At 41.5% G+C, this 15,758-nt stretch overlaps 1 protein-coding gene across 2 annotated transcripts in view; it reads left to right on the forward strand.

Moving 5' to 3' along the window:
• Positions 1-15,758, forward strand: part of MKLN1 (muskelin 1) — a 392,081-nt gene that overhangs the window by 10,561 nt on the left and 365,762 nt on the right. For both annotated transcript variants that reach the window (XM_061415397.1, XM_061415396.1), the window contains exon 2: positions 12,541-12,663. Coding sequence is in view for 1 of the 2 variants with exons in the window: in XM_061415396.1 (XP_061271380.1) it covers positions 12,647-12,663 (17 nt within the window). In the remaining variant the exon portion in view is untranslated. The remainder of the gene's footprint in view (positions 1-12,540; positions 12,664-15,758) is intronic.

Consider the following 15,758-nt stretch of genomic DNA (forward strand, 5'->3'; position numbering starts at 1 on the left):
TGATGCTAAAGCTGAAACTCCAATACTTTGGCCACCTCATGTGAAGAGTTGACTCATTGGAAAAGACTCTGATGATGGTACAGATTTGGGGCAGGAGGAGAAGGGGATGACAGAGGATGAGATGGCTGGATGGCATCACCAACTTGATGGACATGAGTTTGAGTGAACTCCGGGAGTTGGTGATGGACAGGAAGGCCTGGCGTGCTGCAGTTCATGGGGTCACAAAGAGTCAGACACAATTGAGGGACTGAACTGAACTGAACTGAACTGATGTCATCAATATCAGCCCCAGCATCTTGCTTCCTTCCAGTCAGGTCAGCTGTGAGCCTTTGACATCTGTAGGCTCCTCCTATTATACCTCCCACTCCATGTTTTTTCAATTCTGTGCTTCCACCTTGACCTCCACACCTTCTGTCTCTGGTCATTTTGCCTTGCATCCAGATTCCCTTTATATTTGGGACATTCTCCTGAACCCTGGTATTTTTGACCTTGATTCTGATGTCTTGTTTAGCTTATCACTGACCAGCCCTCATTCCAGAGGGTTGTATTGTGTTGTCCACACTCCTGCCATGGTCTCCTTAAACTGTACATGTGTGCCTTCATGCTGGACTTCATAGTATTAGTAGCTTTTTGAACTTCACCTTGGTGAGAGACATCAGGTCTTGCATAGTTCAGCTGCCCTAATCCAAGCCAGCTTCTGTATTTACAGCCCATACCCTAGAAAGAGCTCTTCACTCCCTACTGGGCTCACACTCTCTCTCCACTGGCCATGTTTTGTCAGCTAGTTCTAACATGCCTTGTGATCCTGTTATGGCAACATCAATAATGCTTTCCCAATACAAATGGCAGAATTAATAGGACAGGGCCACAATATAGGGGTAATGGAGAACTTCAACATCTACTGACAAGCCCATTCTGCTGAAAAGTGGGCATCAAATAAAGTTGGCATGACTTAAATTTAAACTAATCGCTTATTGAAGAGGTACTATTCTAAGCTTAATTCTAACCAGCTAAGAAGAATGTGTTGGTGAAGTGGAAGTGACATACAGCTTAAAGTAAGTGACCACGGTATCCTTGAATTTGTAGTACCCGGAGAAGGCAATTCTTTGCTTGCTAACCGGATATAAAGAAGACTTGAGCAAGTTAAGAGAAAATACGGACATAAGGCTCTATCTGGCCAGAAACTAGGAAAGAGAGCTCAAGAGTAGCAAAATGACTTGAAATTTGAACTCTTATAAAGCCAGTGATTTCAATACAGAAAAGAGAGCATCTAAGTAAAAAAGATCAATGTTGCTGCTCAAGGAGCGTCTGATTAGCTCTTGTTTTTAAAGGACACTCACAGAAAATAGATAGGAGTAAGGGGAAAACTCACTCTAAAGAAGGACTCAGACCTGTGAAAATAATGCTAGAGGGCTTAACATCCAGAGACAAGTAGACTCTGAGAAAAGTACTGGAGACAATGGTTTTCTGTTTGTTTTTTGTTTATAGATATAGTAAGATAATAGCAACCCATTCCAGTATTCTTGCTTGGAAAATCCCATTGATGGAGGAGCCTGATAGGCTACCGTCCATGGGGTCACAAAGAGTCGGACATGACTGAGCGACTTCACTTTCTTTCTTTTCTATAGTAAGATAATAATAAAGAAGGAATAGTGTTACTGAATGAGACAGACTGATGTTAACAGGTGGCTAAAAGCCAGAATCATCCAGCTATAGTCTAGTTCACTAGACACTAATATATAAGGCTTTCCCTACACATTTTTAATACCTTTAAAATCAGAACGTGTCTTCAATAGATGTATTTATTGTGGTCAAGTTTGGGCAGAAAGAAGTGAAAGTGAAAGTCGCTCAGTCATGTACAACCCATGGACTGTAGCCTGCCAGCCTCCTCTGTCCATGGAATTTTCCAGGCCAGAATACTGGCGTGGGTAGCTGTTGCCTTCTCCAGAGGATCTTCCCAGCCCAGGGATTGAACCCAGGTCTCCCACATTGCAATGTTTGGGGGAGGGCTGTAAAAACAGTAATTAAGTGATGGTATATCATACAATAAGTTGAAGAACAGAAGAGCAGCAAGCAGTAGAGAAAGGACTAAGACAAGAAGAAAAACTGTGATCAAAACTTCTACAAAGGGGTAGAAAGAGACTGTTGTTGGCCCACAGACGCCAAGTCACTGTACAGTCGCTGTACAGGGTCACAGAGGCAGGGAGGATGATGTCTTTGTCAGCTGGAGCTGCTATAACCAATACCATTGACTGGATAACTTATACAAAAAAATGTTTATTTCTCTCTTCTAAAGGCTAGTAAGTCCAAGACCAAGCTCTCCGCAGATTTGGTATCTGATGCAGATGAACACCTTCTTGCTGTATCCACAGGTAGAGAGAGATCATCTCTTCTTATAAGGGCACTAATCCATTCATGGAGTCAGATAATGGCTTTCCCTGGGCAGAACATTTTGAGCTGTGCCTGGTGCACAGCACGTGGGTACTATTGTGTCCTGCCTCTTCTGAATCACTATGTGGTCGACTTAAAGCCCCAGCACGCCAAAGGCCAACTTAGTTAGCTCTAGCTGACTCCTTGGAGGGCTCCTCTAAGAAGATATTTAGGTCAAGGTATAGGTCTCAGGTCACAAGCCAGGAAAAGACATTGCAAAGTGTATAGGTAAGACTTATGGTTTAAAAAAAAAAAAAGACAAGGGATCACCAAAATAACTAACCAGAAAAAAAGTAGCCAGGAGACAGAGACTTTACCAGAATGGATTCAGGGGAGAATTAGGGCTATGGTCTTATTTCTACTGGGTCTATGGAACCTGTCTTAAAGAAGGAATTCAGAGAACCTATAGATTAGTTAGCCATGGAGGAAATTGTTCCAACCGCATATGATTAGACTTTTTGAAACTACGATATGCCCAGGTGATCCCTATACAACTTGAATGTAAAGGATTTCTTACCTAAGGAAAGGATCATGTCCTTTCATGGTCTTAACTCTAATTTCTACTGCATTAATAGTGGTAGAACAAATGTTTTCAAATGGCAGAGGATTTGCTGTTTTTCATCAAAAGCAATGATCTTGACATTTAAAGATATAGTCCCTTACCTTAGTTACCTTCTTGAATGTATCCCTCTTTCTCAGTCACTCTTTTCTGTAGGGCATCCATGTAGTTTCAAGAAAACTAACTCCACCTTTATTTCCAGGGTGAGGGTCCTGTGGTCCAGACTAAGTCTATCAGTGAGTTTTATGCCCTTGGCTCCAGCAACTGCGTCATGTATGGGCATGTGACCTAAATCAGTCCAATCAAGGAAAGACAATGTCAGGGTTTTTGTGGTAATGCTAAGACAAAGACACATTCCTCTGGCAGTGAAAGCAGTAGCATGTAACCTGGAAGGTCTTGGCCACCATCTAGGGACCAGGAGGGGAGAGTCTATTGAGAATGGAGCTCTCACTAGGGACTAAAGCAGAGAGGTAAAGAGGGAACCATCAAATCCTCTCCACATTGTGTGAGCCATCTAGCCAAACATGTCCCTGAAGTCTTTGAACTTTTCTACTTACGGGAGCCAATAGATTCAATATTTTGTTTAAGCCTATTTGAGTTAGATTTCTCTTTCCTGAAACCAAAGCATCCTCAAAGGATAGAACAAACATGATTAGTAAGGAATGGAATAAATTTTCAATAAATAGAGAGTTAAATATTAAAAATGACTCATACAAGAGAAGTGATATGTGTTGAAAAATGAAAGTGGTGCAAGCATTTCTTGACCTTAGAGTGGTAAAAACCTGAGTGAAAGAATAAAGGCTTATGATTTGTAAAAGGAAAACATTTATAGATTTGACTACTTGAAACTTTTTAGTTTATGTAGATGAAACAGTACCACAAACAAAATTAAAAGATAAATGAGAGATTCTAGAATTTTTGCAACCAAATATATATATGACAAAGGGTAGTGTCCTTTATCGGAGAAGGCAATAGCACCCCACTCCAGTACTCTTGCCTGGAAAATCCCATGGGAGGAGGAGCCTGGTAGGCTGCAGTCCATGGGGTCACTAAGAGTTGGACACGACAGAGTGACTTCACTTTCACTTTTCACTTTCATGCATTGGAGAAGGAAATAGCAACCCACTCCAGTGTTCTTGCCTGGAGAATCCCAGGGACAGGGGAGCCTGATGGGCTGCCGTCTATGGGGTCGCACAGAGTCGGACACAACTGAAGCAACTTAGCAGCAGCAGCAGCAGTGTCCTTTATATATAAAATACTCTTACAAATTTATAACAAAAATACATTTAAAAAGAAGTGTAAAGAACATGAGAAGGTAAAAGACATGAACAAGCCATGTGGGTAAAGAATATGAAAAAGCAAAAGAGAAGAAGGGGAATTCAACTGGTCAACTAAAATGAAAAAGTTCCAGAGTTAATAGTAAAGAAAAAGTGAAAGAAGAGTGAAAGTGTTAGTCACTTAGTCATGCCCGACTCTTTGTGACTGCATGGACTGTACCCTACCAGGCTACTCTGTTCATGGATTTCTCCAGGCACAAATGCTGGAGTGGGTAGCCATTCCCTTCTCCAGGGGATCTTCCTGACCCAGGAATCAAACCTGGGTCTCCCGCATTGCAGGCAGGTTCTTTTTACCGTCTGAGCCACCAAATAAAACCAGATATCTTTGTACCTAACAAATTGTCAAGAATTTTAAAATAATAACTTCCATAGATAAAGATTCAGGGAAATAAACACCCTCATACAATATGGGGCATGTAAATTGGTTCATGAGCTTCCCTGGTGGCTCAGACAGTAAAGAATCTGCCTGTAATGCAGGAGACCTGGGTTTGATCTCTGGGTCGGGAAGATCCCGTAGAGAAGGGAGCGGCTACCCACTTCAATATTCTGACCTGGAAAATTCCATGTACAGAGTAGCCCGCAGGCTACAGTCCATGGGATTGCGAAGAGTTGGACATGACTGAGCCACTTTCACTTTCAAATTGATTCAAGCATTCTAGAGAGCAGTTTGGCATTATGTACTTAAAATCTTAATATGTGCAAAACATTTAAAAGAGTAATTTCATTTTTAAGACTTTATCCTAAGAAAATAACCAGAAACACTCACAACATTTAATATAAGAGTACTTAGTAAAGCATACCTTCTTTATAATATTGAACACTTAGAGATAACCTACAAGTTCAAAAAGAAGTATTCTATAAATCATAATACGTTCCTTTGATGAAAACTATGCATCCAGTAGGAAGCAGATTGTGGAAGATGCCATGATATCAGAAAATGTAGGTAATTTATTTTTCAATATATATGCTCAAAAAAAAAAAAATGACTGGATGGACACAGGAATATATTGATAGTCATAATATCTCAATAGTGGACTTACAACAGATTTTCTTCTTTGTGAGTTTTGAATATTCTAAATCCACCTCATGTTTTGCATATAGTTTTAGGCACTGGAATGCCAAGCCCAGTGCTTTGGACATAGAAGGTACTTAACGAATACATGCTGAACTGAACTGAGTGATCAATTGCTAGTTAAAAAAATGCAGTGGGGTTGTCTTATGGAGTAGTGCACTCACAAGAGTTGTTTAATCAGAAACTAGCTAGCCATCTGTTGTACTAAAGACTTCCATTTCATTAAAATAAAAAAATGTCTACACCTTGCCCAACTCCATTTTCTTCCCAGCCATTTCCTGCTTCTCTCACAGCCGAACTTCCAAGAAGAGTCTTCACTTTATCCATTCCAGGTTGACTTCCAATGCTCTAGAAACTGTGCTCATCAGATCTAATCCCCAGACTTTATCATTCATCCTACCCCAAAGAGAATTGTTTATCCTTTCTTCTTTGAAGCTTTCTTCTCCCTTTACTTGCAGACTTCACTCTGTCCCATTCTCGTGCCATCTCTCTGGACCTTTCCAATCTCCTCCTCCGGCTCTTCTTCCTCTGACTGCTGCCTGCGTGCTTTTTTCCCCTCAGGGTCTTGGCATTCTTCTCACTCTATGGCCTCCTCAGGATATCCCATCCATCCTGAAAATTTAGCTACCAGTGGGCCCTGACTTCTGAACCTATATAGTCAGTCCAAACTTTGCTCCTGATCCGCAGATGTGTCTTTCATTTGCTACTGGATAGCCTATAGTCACTGAGAACTTAATATCATCATCCTCCCTTCCCCCCACTTTTGCTCTCTTCCTATTTAGTTTAGTTGATGTCATTACACTTCAACTTTGGCCTCTCTCCCCTACTCCCAAGTGGCTGTCTAATCAATAACTATGTCCTCGATGCTACTTCTAAATCTCCCTTGGATTTCTCACTACTCTTCATCCCCCTGCTGCTATGGTGATTCAGACCATAATCCCTTCCTTAGACTATTACAGTGACCTTCTAATTGGCTTTCCTGGCTCCAGTCTCAGTTTACTCTAGTTCGGCTGTCATCCTGCTACTACAGTTTTATTTTATTTTTTTAATATGAATGTTCACATCTCTTCCCTATTTAGGAACCTGTAATACCTTTCATGCTTATTGTCTTCAGCGTGAAGTCCAGCATAAAGTCCCTTAACTGTAAACCAAGGTTCTTCTCGATATTACTACAACCTCCCTAACCAGTTATTTTCAACCCACATCAGACTGCCCTGTTTTCTCTGAATGCAGTTTGCCTTTCCACACTTTTGTGCTTTTCCCCACTCTTTTCCCTTAGGATCTACTCTCCTCAGCCAACTCTTTGCCTCCTTCAGTGCCTAACCCAAACCTCAGTGTCTCTATGGGAAAAAACCCTCCGCAGCTTCCAAGACAGACATTAGGACAAGAGATATGGTATTTAAAGCAATGAGCTAGATGGGCAATTGTAGAGGACCAAGCCCAAGGGAGCTCCCAGCATTCAGAAATCAGGAAGGACTCAGCAAAAGAGACTGAAAAGGTAGAAACGAAGCACATGTGGTGTGATGGAAGCAAAGCAAAGAAAATGTTTCAGTGAAAAGAGATGGCTCACTAGGGCCAAGTATTATGGCTGCTGAGAGGGCAGTAAGATTAGGATGGAAAACTGACCAGTGGATTTGACAACACAGAGGTCATTGCAGCCTTCACAAGTATGTTTGTAGTAGAATTTCAGTTCAGTTCAGTCGCTCAGTCGTGTCTGACTCTTTGCAACCCCATGAACCGCAGCATGCCAGGCCTCCCTATCCATCACCAACTGCCAGAGTCTACCCAAACCCATGTCCATTGAGTCAGTGATGCCATCCAACCATCTCATCCTCTGTCGTCCCCTTCTCCTCCTGCCCTCAATCTTTCCCAGAATCAGGCTCTTTTCAAATGAGTCAGCTCTTCTCATCAGGTGGCCAAAGTATTGGAGTTTCAGCTTCAACATTAGTCCTTCCAATGAACACTCAGGACTGATCTTCTTTAGGATGGACTGGTTGGATCTCCTTGCAGTCCAAGGGACTCTCAGGAGTCTTCTCTAACACCACAGTTCAAAAGTGTCAATTCTTCAGTGCTCAGCTTTCTTTATAGTCCAACTCTCACATCCATACATGACCACTGGAAAAACCATAGCCTTGACTAGATGGACCTTTGTCGACAAAGTAATATCTCTGCTTTTGAATATGCTTTCTAGGTTGGTCATAACTTTCCTTCCAAGGAGTAAGCATCTTTTAATTTCATGGCTGCAATCCCCATCTGCAGTGATTTTGGAGCCCCCAAAAATAAAGTCAGCTACTGTTTCCACATCTATTTGCCTAGAAGTGATGGGAGTATGGGGGACAAATACTGACTGGATTGGCTTGAAGAGAATGAGAAATGAGGAAGTTGATGTTCTTTGAGTGGGTCAAGGAGTAGATGAATGAAGAAATGATGTCTTAGAGGGACTTTGCTGGTGATCCAGTGGTTAAGACTCCTTGCTTTCTATGCAGAGGGTGGAAGTTCAATCCCTGGTCAGGAAACTATTATAAGATCCCAGATGCTGCATGGTGTAGCCAAATTGAAAATGTTGTCTTAGAGAGGATTCTATAATTGGTCAGGAACCAACATAGATTAGTTATTTTGAACTCTTAGAGTCTCTGAAAAATTTCCAAATAGAAACATGGATGCAATTTGGCGGTGCAAAGCTTTTAGTAATTAACAGGGATTTCAGAGTAGGGCTACCCAGGCAGTAGATTAGTCTATGGAAGTTTCAGTGTGAGTTATCTGTGGTTGCATTTTATCTGTTACTGACCTGGTTCATAAAGGTGCATAAAGACCTTCAGGCAGGACTTCTCAGAAGCTTCAGGAAAGAGCTGTCCCTGCAGGGACTTGGGTGCAGAATTTTCAGACAGTTTCCAAACTCCTCTTGCTACTGTGTAGTAGGGATATTGATAAGAATCTATAAGGCTGGTTTTTGATGGCTGGGCAGTACCAAGGCTGAATGGTTAAGAGGTAAACAGGAAAAATCTGGCCCACCCAATGTTGTGCATTTGAAAATGCTGTATTTGGAAGTATTTCTATATAATTCTTTTATACGGACATCATAATGGAGGTGGACTAAGTATTCACCTACCTATATTCGATGAATAGGTAGGCTGTTCTTACCTGCCTCCCCCTGGATATGAAATATGGAGAATACAAACTTTGGGTAGACCAGATCCAAGCTTTGATTTTGACCTGATACCTGTGTGACATTTTTCAAATAGTGTTTCAAAAAGTACTTTGGTACAGATCCCATGTAAAATGTATTTTTACTTACATGACTGAAGACAACCCAGGGACCATATATTTCCCTTCATAAAATTATTTATGTTGACATCCTAGGGCTTCCCTGGTGGCTCAGATAGTAAAGAATCCACCTGCAATTCAGGAGACCTGGGTTCGATCCCTGGAACAGGAAGATCCCCTGGAGAAGGGAAGGCTAACCACTCCAGTATTCTTGCCTGGAGAATTCCACAGAGAGAGGAGTCTGACAGGCTACAGTCCATGCGGTCACAAAATGTAGGACACGACTGAATGACTAACAGTTTCACTTTTCTCTTCACACATGTTGATGTCCAGGGCCTGGATAATGAAATAGAACCAGTCATAGAATATGGAAGAACCTGGGGTTATACCATGCTTCCTGTGATTCCCCAAATGCACAGGGTGCTCTTATCTATGCCTTTGCTCATGCTGTATCCTCTACTCGGAATATCCCAATCCCCTTCTTCCTGGCATACTCAGATCTAAGAGGCCTTCCTTGCCAGAGGTCAACCCCCCTCTATGGTCCCCAGACTGTTTTCATGTGTCACTCCATCTCCACACCTACCACACTGAACGACAGTTGTTTGGTCTTCTGACTCCCTCATTGGGCTGTGAGTTTCCTGAAGTGAGTGATTTTTGTCTTCTTCCTCTTTCTTTTACATCTAGGGTAATGTTTTCACATTTGGGGCACACAATCAATGCTTGTTGAATGGATGTGTGAGTGCTTGAGAGTATGAATAAATGAATGAATGAATGAACGAATACCTGAAAAGATCAGAAAAATGTTACCCCCACCCAAATGGAAGCTCATACAAACTTGAAAGTGTCAGTGACTTTACATATATGCAGAATTAGTACATAGAATGGCAATTTCCAAGTCCAACTGAGATGACAAGATCACTGCAGCATAGTATACGTAAAGAGGAGAGTGATACTCACCAACGACTCATAATATGTGTGGCACAGATGGTGAGAACTGTGCTGATTAAAATCAGACTTGAGTGATAGGAATTGATTGATTGTCATCTACATTTGGGAGAGAGTTTTGATCTGTGGAACAAAATGAACATTTTGGCCCTTGTGATTTCTTTTAAGAAGGTATTTTTCATCTTAAAATTTAAGGGTAAGGTAACAGCTTAATAAACATGTTTTTCTAAAGCATGGCTTCCTTATAAAACCAAAAAGAAGAACAAGCTCGCTGTTACATCTCTAAAATGGAAGTTACATTGTTGAACTCATCATTTCATACCTGCATGCCTCGATTTCTTCTCTGCATCCTTTGTAAGATGATAATAGCCCTTACTAGTATTTACATTATAAAAGGATTGTTAATGTAAATTAGATCGTATAAAATGGGTTATGCTGTCTTCTTTGAAAGACAAGCACCATACACAAATGAGGTATTATTATTTAGTTTTTCCTTTTCAGTCTCCTTAAATGAGAATTAGATGAAAACTCTGCCCCTTAAGCAATATCCAGTGGGTAAATGATTATATTGAGTTGAGTAAAATGAAAAAAAAAATCTTCAGCCAGAAACTCGGTTTGTGCAGCTTAGCTAGTCTCCATATAAGACAAACATACTGTCTTTATTTGTGATGTTCACCACCATTCTTTGTCTCCTCTCTGTGCTGTAATCACAGTCTGAAGACAGTTAAGCCTTCCAGTTCAGTCACAGTTGCATTTTAGAGAACCTAGAGATCCGGGAATGATTGCAATTGAGAAATAATGTTTCATTTAATCAAGCCATGCAGCTGGTTTTGCTACTGATGTAGGGCCTAATTCAACTCCTGGTTTTTAGGCTCAGGTCACTATCACGGCAACCTTTTCAGGTTGATTACTGCCATTGCCTCTGTGTCCCTTTTAGCACCACCCAGGCCAGAACTTTCCTATCTTCTCCTTGGAATACAAGTTACTAAGAGGAGTTGAGGAGATTAGATCTGAGGAGTTGTTGTGAATGTCAGAAACTTTACTTCATGTCATGAAGGGGTGAGAATGGAAACCCCGATGGTGAAGGATTCAGGATAACAGAGCTGGTGGTGGTGGGCTGCCTGTCCAGCATGACTATTCCTGGCCTCTGTGTGCATAGTAACTCCAGCTTACTTCTAGCTCCTGGTCCGTGTTCCCTGGTGCCTGCGCCCTGCTCCTCCTCTCTCATCCAGACCCCTTACAGTGCTCATCCATTATGTCTTGGTTCACCTTCAACACACAGGCCATGCCTACCAAGAGCATGGCCGTGAGGTAATTGAGCTAATGCAAAGGTGGTAGGTGAGTCTTCATGGTGGCCTCATGTCCCTACTTTTAGGAAGAAAATCTAGGGATTATATCTTCTACTTTGAAGGCAAATTTTTTGAAACAGTTGTCTGCATTCACTGGTTCCACCAATTCCTCAATTCACCATGAGCTGCCTTCTGCCTCCACTGACCCAGCTCTCACCCAACTGGACAGATACCTTCTTGGAGCTCCCTCCGTAGATGCTTCTCGGGCTTTTCTCACTTGATCTCTTGACAGCGTTTACTGTTGACCACAGCCTGCTCGTTGAAATGTGCTTTTCCCTTGTCCTCTGTGATACCTCACTCCACTAGTTTCCCTCCTGAAACCTCTCTCTAGTTTCCCTCTCTCTGGCTTTACCTTCTCTTGATCTCCTTTTTTGGGGGGGAGGGGGAAGAAATCCTTTCTCTGCCCATGTTTTAAGTTTTGGTATTACTCTGGTTTCTCTCCTGGGCCCTTTTCTCTTCCATGACACTCCCCCCACATAACTCTTTCATCCCCTTGGAGTCTATTGTTGCCTATCGTGTACTGTTGCTTCCTGAACCTGTACTCTCAGACTTCCAGATCAAACTGCCTCCTCATAACCTGTGAGTGTTCCCCAGGCATCCCAAACCAAACATGACCACAGCTGGCCTCATCTCTTTAAAAAATGTCTTAGTGAATGATATCACTGTCCACCCAATGTGCTCAGTCGCTCAGTTGTGTCCAACTCTCTGTGACCCCCTGAATTATAGCCTGCCAGGCTCCTCTGTCCATGGGATTACCCAGGGAAGAATACTGGAGTGGAGGCTGCCATTTCCTTCTCCAGGGACCCAGCTGTTCAAGTCAAAAAACTGAGCACCAGTTTAAACTATTCCCCTTCAAAATGCCAGCATTCAAGCCATCACAAACTTCAGTAGATTATACTTCCTATATGACATGACTTGTAAGGCTCTGTATAAATTGTTTCTGTTAACCTCTCCAGTTTCATCTCTGACCACTGTGTCTCAGCTATCCTGAACTATTTTCAGTATTCAGATTCTTGGTCATTTCTGTCACCTTCAAAATATGCATCCATGTGCCCTCCATTGGAACAGATCTGCCTCACCTCTTTATTGGACTAACTTCTTCTTACCTTGTAAGTCTCCATGTGGAAGCACTAACTTCCAATCCTCCCAAAGTCTGGGTTAGGTGTCCCTCCTAGAGTTCTTGGTAGTCTTCTCTTTATAACACACTGTTTTATGGGAGCTGCCATTCCTGTTTCTGTCTTGCCCTCTACTGGAAGCTCTACTGAAAGGTTTCTGTAAGCAGGAAGCATATTTACTTCATTTACCTTTGGGCTCATTGAACCAACAAAGTACTTGGTACAAAGTAGATGCTCAGTGAATGAAAACAAAGGTTAAAATATCACTATGAGAATAGACAATAAATTTCCAATCAGAGGATACAGTTAGGATTTTACAAAACAAAGATTTATCAAGTCTCTTTGACATCAAAGAGATTTGAAGATTATCTAAAACTATTTAGAAGAATTTATCAATAATAGAATCATGAGCAGAGAGTAGTTAATAGATTTAGATTTCAAATCTGTCCCTTATGGGCTTCTCTTCCAGAGTTCAGAATCCAGACTGTCAGCTATATTTTGGGGTCGCCCAAGCATTCCATCTTCTCGACTCTCCATAAACTTTTGGATTCATAACCCACTCCGTACTTGAGAAAATGGGGATTGGAATAAGGTAAGTGCTAGCTTTTCTATTTCTTCCTCTATTACTTCATTTTCAACCATGTACTATACTTGTAGAACAATAATTTTTAAACTCTCTCTCTGGAGTCTTGATCAGGAGGTATGACTGACTTCCCTGCTTGTCTAGCTGGTCTCACAGTATTTGAATATCCTATGCATATGATGAAATGTTGCAAAGTGCCTTGAGATATTATATCCTTTCAGATTTTCTTATTTCATGACTATTTAAATTCTTTATCATTATTCTATTGAGTTTTTCCTAATATTACTCCACGTAGAAAAAATAGTGAATTTTGAGAAACCAGAAAGACTTGCTGTCCATTCTGGGACAACTTTTGGATCAGATGCACACTCAGAATGCAGGGCATGAGCAGTGTAAGCAAACTTCAGAAACAGCTCTGCTTCAGCCGCACTGCATGTGGACGACTGTTCACTGCACACCCACTGTCAACCTTCTCGAGCCCCTTGTTAATGTTGTCCAGTCTCTAAGTCATATCCGACTTTTTGCAACCCCATGGACTGCAGCACACCAGGCTTCCCTGTCCTTCACTATCTCCCAGAGTTTGCTCAAACTCATGTTCATTGAGTTGGTGATGCCATCAAACCATCTCATCCTCTGTTTTCCCCTTCTCCTTCTACCCTCAATCTTTTGCAGCATCAGGGTCTTTTCCAATGAGTCGGCTCTTCGCATCAGGTGGCCAAAGCGTTGGAACTTCAGTATCAGTCAGTCAGTCAGTCGGATCAGTCACTCAGTCGTATCTGACTCTTTGCAACCCCATGGACTGCAGCACACCAGGCTTCCCTGTCTATCACCAACTCCCAGAGCTTACTCAAACTCATGTCCATTGAGTCAGTGATGCCATCCAGTCATTTCATCTTCTGTCGTCCCCTTCTCCTGCCTTCAATCTTTCCCAGCATCAGGGTCTTTTCCAATGAATCAGTTCTTTGCATCAGGTGGTCAAAGTATTGGAGTTTCAGCTTCAGCATCAGTCCTTCCAATGAATATTCAGGATTTATTTCTTTTAGGATTAGGTGGTTTGATCTCTTTGCTCGAGCCCCTTACTTGCTTTCATTTTTAGAAAATTTATTATTTATCTCCAGATTTGTTTATTGCTTATCCCCAAATTAGAATGTAAGCTTTATAAGGGCAGGAATTTTGTTTTGTTCACCAGTATATGCTCAGCACTTGGAACAATAACTGGTTACATAATAGAAACTCAATATATATTGATTGAATGAACAGTGTCTTTCAAAAAATTTTTAAGAGACTGATGCATACCCAGGCCTCTAGGGATCTAATGTAAATCTAGACCAAAGCTTTATTGCCCTCAACTTTTTGATGGATGGCTAAGATAATAACATTGACCACACGCTGAATGAATTTACAGATGTAAATTGTTGTGCATCTATAAATTATGCACAACTGCAAAGGATAGCCAATAAGTTGGATGGTACAATCAGGATTCCCCTCCCCCTCATCAAATCCTGACAAAATGTAATGGTGAATCATACCTAACAATATAAAGGGACAAATATAAAGCACTCAGAGATCCCAAAATTCAATTGTACCAGTACAGGTTGGGGGCGAGATGACTTACAATTGCTCACGTAGGAAGATTTAGAGTCTCCTGTTGATTGTGAGTAGATGATGAGTCAACTCAGTGTGATATAACTTCCAAAAAAGATCAATCTTTTGTTGTATTAATAGACATATAGTGCTCAGGTTGGGAAGTAGTTCTCTAGTACTCACTGGTGATCAGGTCACATTTGTTTTGCTTTATGAATTCTGATCTTCAGCCTTTAAGAAAACCATTAATAAACAAAAGGTTCTTCAAGAAGAGTTTAAAAGGGTAAAATGGGATCTTGTAATCAGTGTCACATCAGAAATGATTAAGGGTCTAAGAGTCTGTGTTGGTGTGTGAGGCGGAGGGAGAGAGCTAGCTCATGTAGCTACCTTCCGAAGTGAGAAGTGCGGTCCTGCAAGGAAAGTTATATTTCTTCTCTGGGTAATCCCAGAAGACTGAACACCCTTGTGTAGAAGATATAAGTATGTATGTTACAGCCCATTAGAGTTTGTCAACAATTACTATGTTTGCCCAGTAATCAGGTGGACAACTGGTGGAGGTTGTAAGTTCCTTGACCCTGGTGGTGTTCAAGCAGAAACCGGGCACACATGCCTCATGTCCTGAAGACATTTGTGATGGAAGTTCAAACACTGGGGTAAGGGATTGGATTAATCACAATAGCAAACACACATTGGGTGCTTACTATATGACAGGTACCATAATAAGTATTAATGTGGGTTATTATTTTTAATACATCAATCTTACTCCATGATGAAACTGAAAGTGAAAGTCATTTAGTTGTGTCCAACTCTTTGCAACCCCATTGACTATACAATCCATGCAATTCTCCAGGCCAGAATACTGGAGTGGGTAGCTGTTCCCTTCTCCAGGGGATGGTCCCAACCCAGAGATTGAACCCAGGTCTCCTGCATTGCAGGTGGATTCTTTACCAGCTGAGCCACCAGGGAAGCCCAAGAATGCTGGAATGGGTAGCCTATCCCTTCCCTAGCGGATCTTCCCTACCCAGGAATTGAACCAGGATCTCATGCATTGCAGGCAGATTCTTTACCAGCTGAGCTACCAGCGAAGCGGAAACTGAGGCTTCAAGGGGTTAAGTAACTTGCCCAAGGTCTTAACACCTTGTACAAAGCAGAGCAAGGATTTTAACTTATGCAGTCAGATCCCTGATTTTAACTTATTATTCTAAGGACTCTACTAAAAAAAAATAATTTTTAACTTTTTATTTTTTATTGGCATATAGTCGATTAACAGTGTTGTGATAGTATCAGGTGAATAGCAAATGGACTCAGCCATGCACACACATGTATCCATTCTCCCCCGAATACCCCTCTCTGCTATATTTTAAATGGCTAACCAACAAAGACCTACTGTGTAGCACAGGGCACTCTGCTCAGTGTTATCTGGCTGCCTGGATGGGAGGGAAAACCATTCTTTCCTACCCTGAGATTCTACCACTGTAATGAAGTAATCAAACCAAAGAGCTTATTATCTTCAGTTGTAA

The sequence above is a fragment of the Bos javanicus genome, chromosome 4, assembly GCF_032452875.1.
Source record: "Bos javanicus breed banteng chromosome 4, ARS-OSU_banteng_1.0, whole genome shotgun sequence".
NCBI classification, from domain to species: domain Eukaryota; kingdom Metazoa; phylum Chordata; class Mammalia; order Artiodactyla; family Bovidae; genus Bos; species Bos javanicus.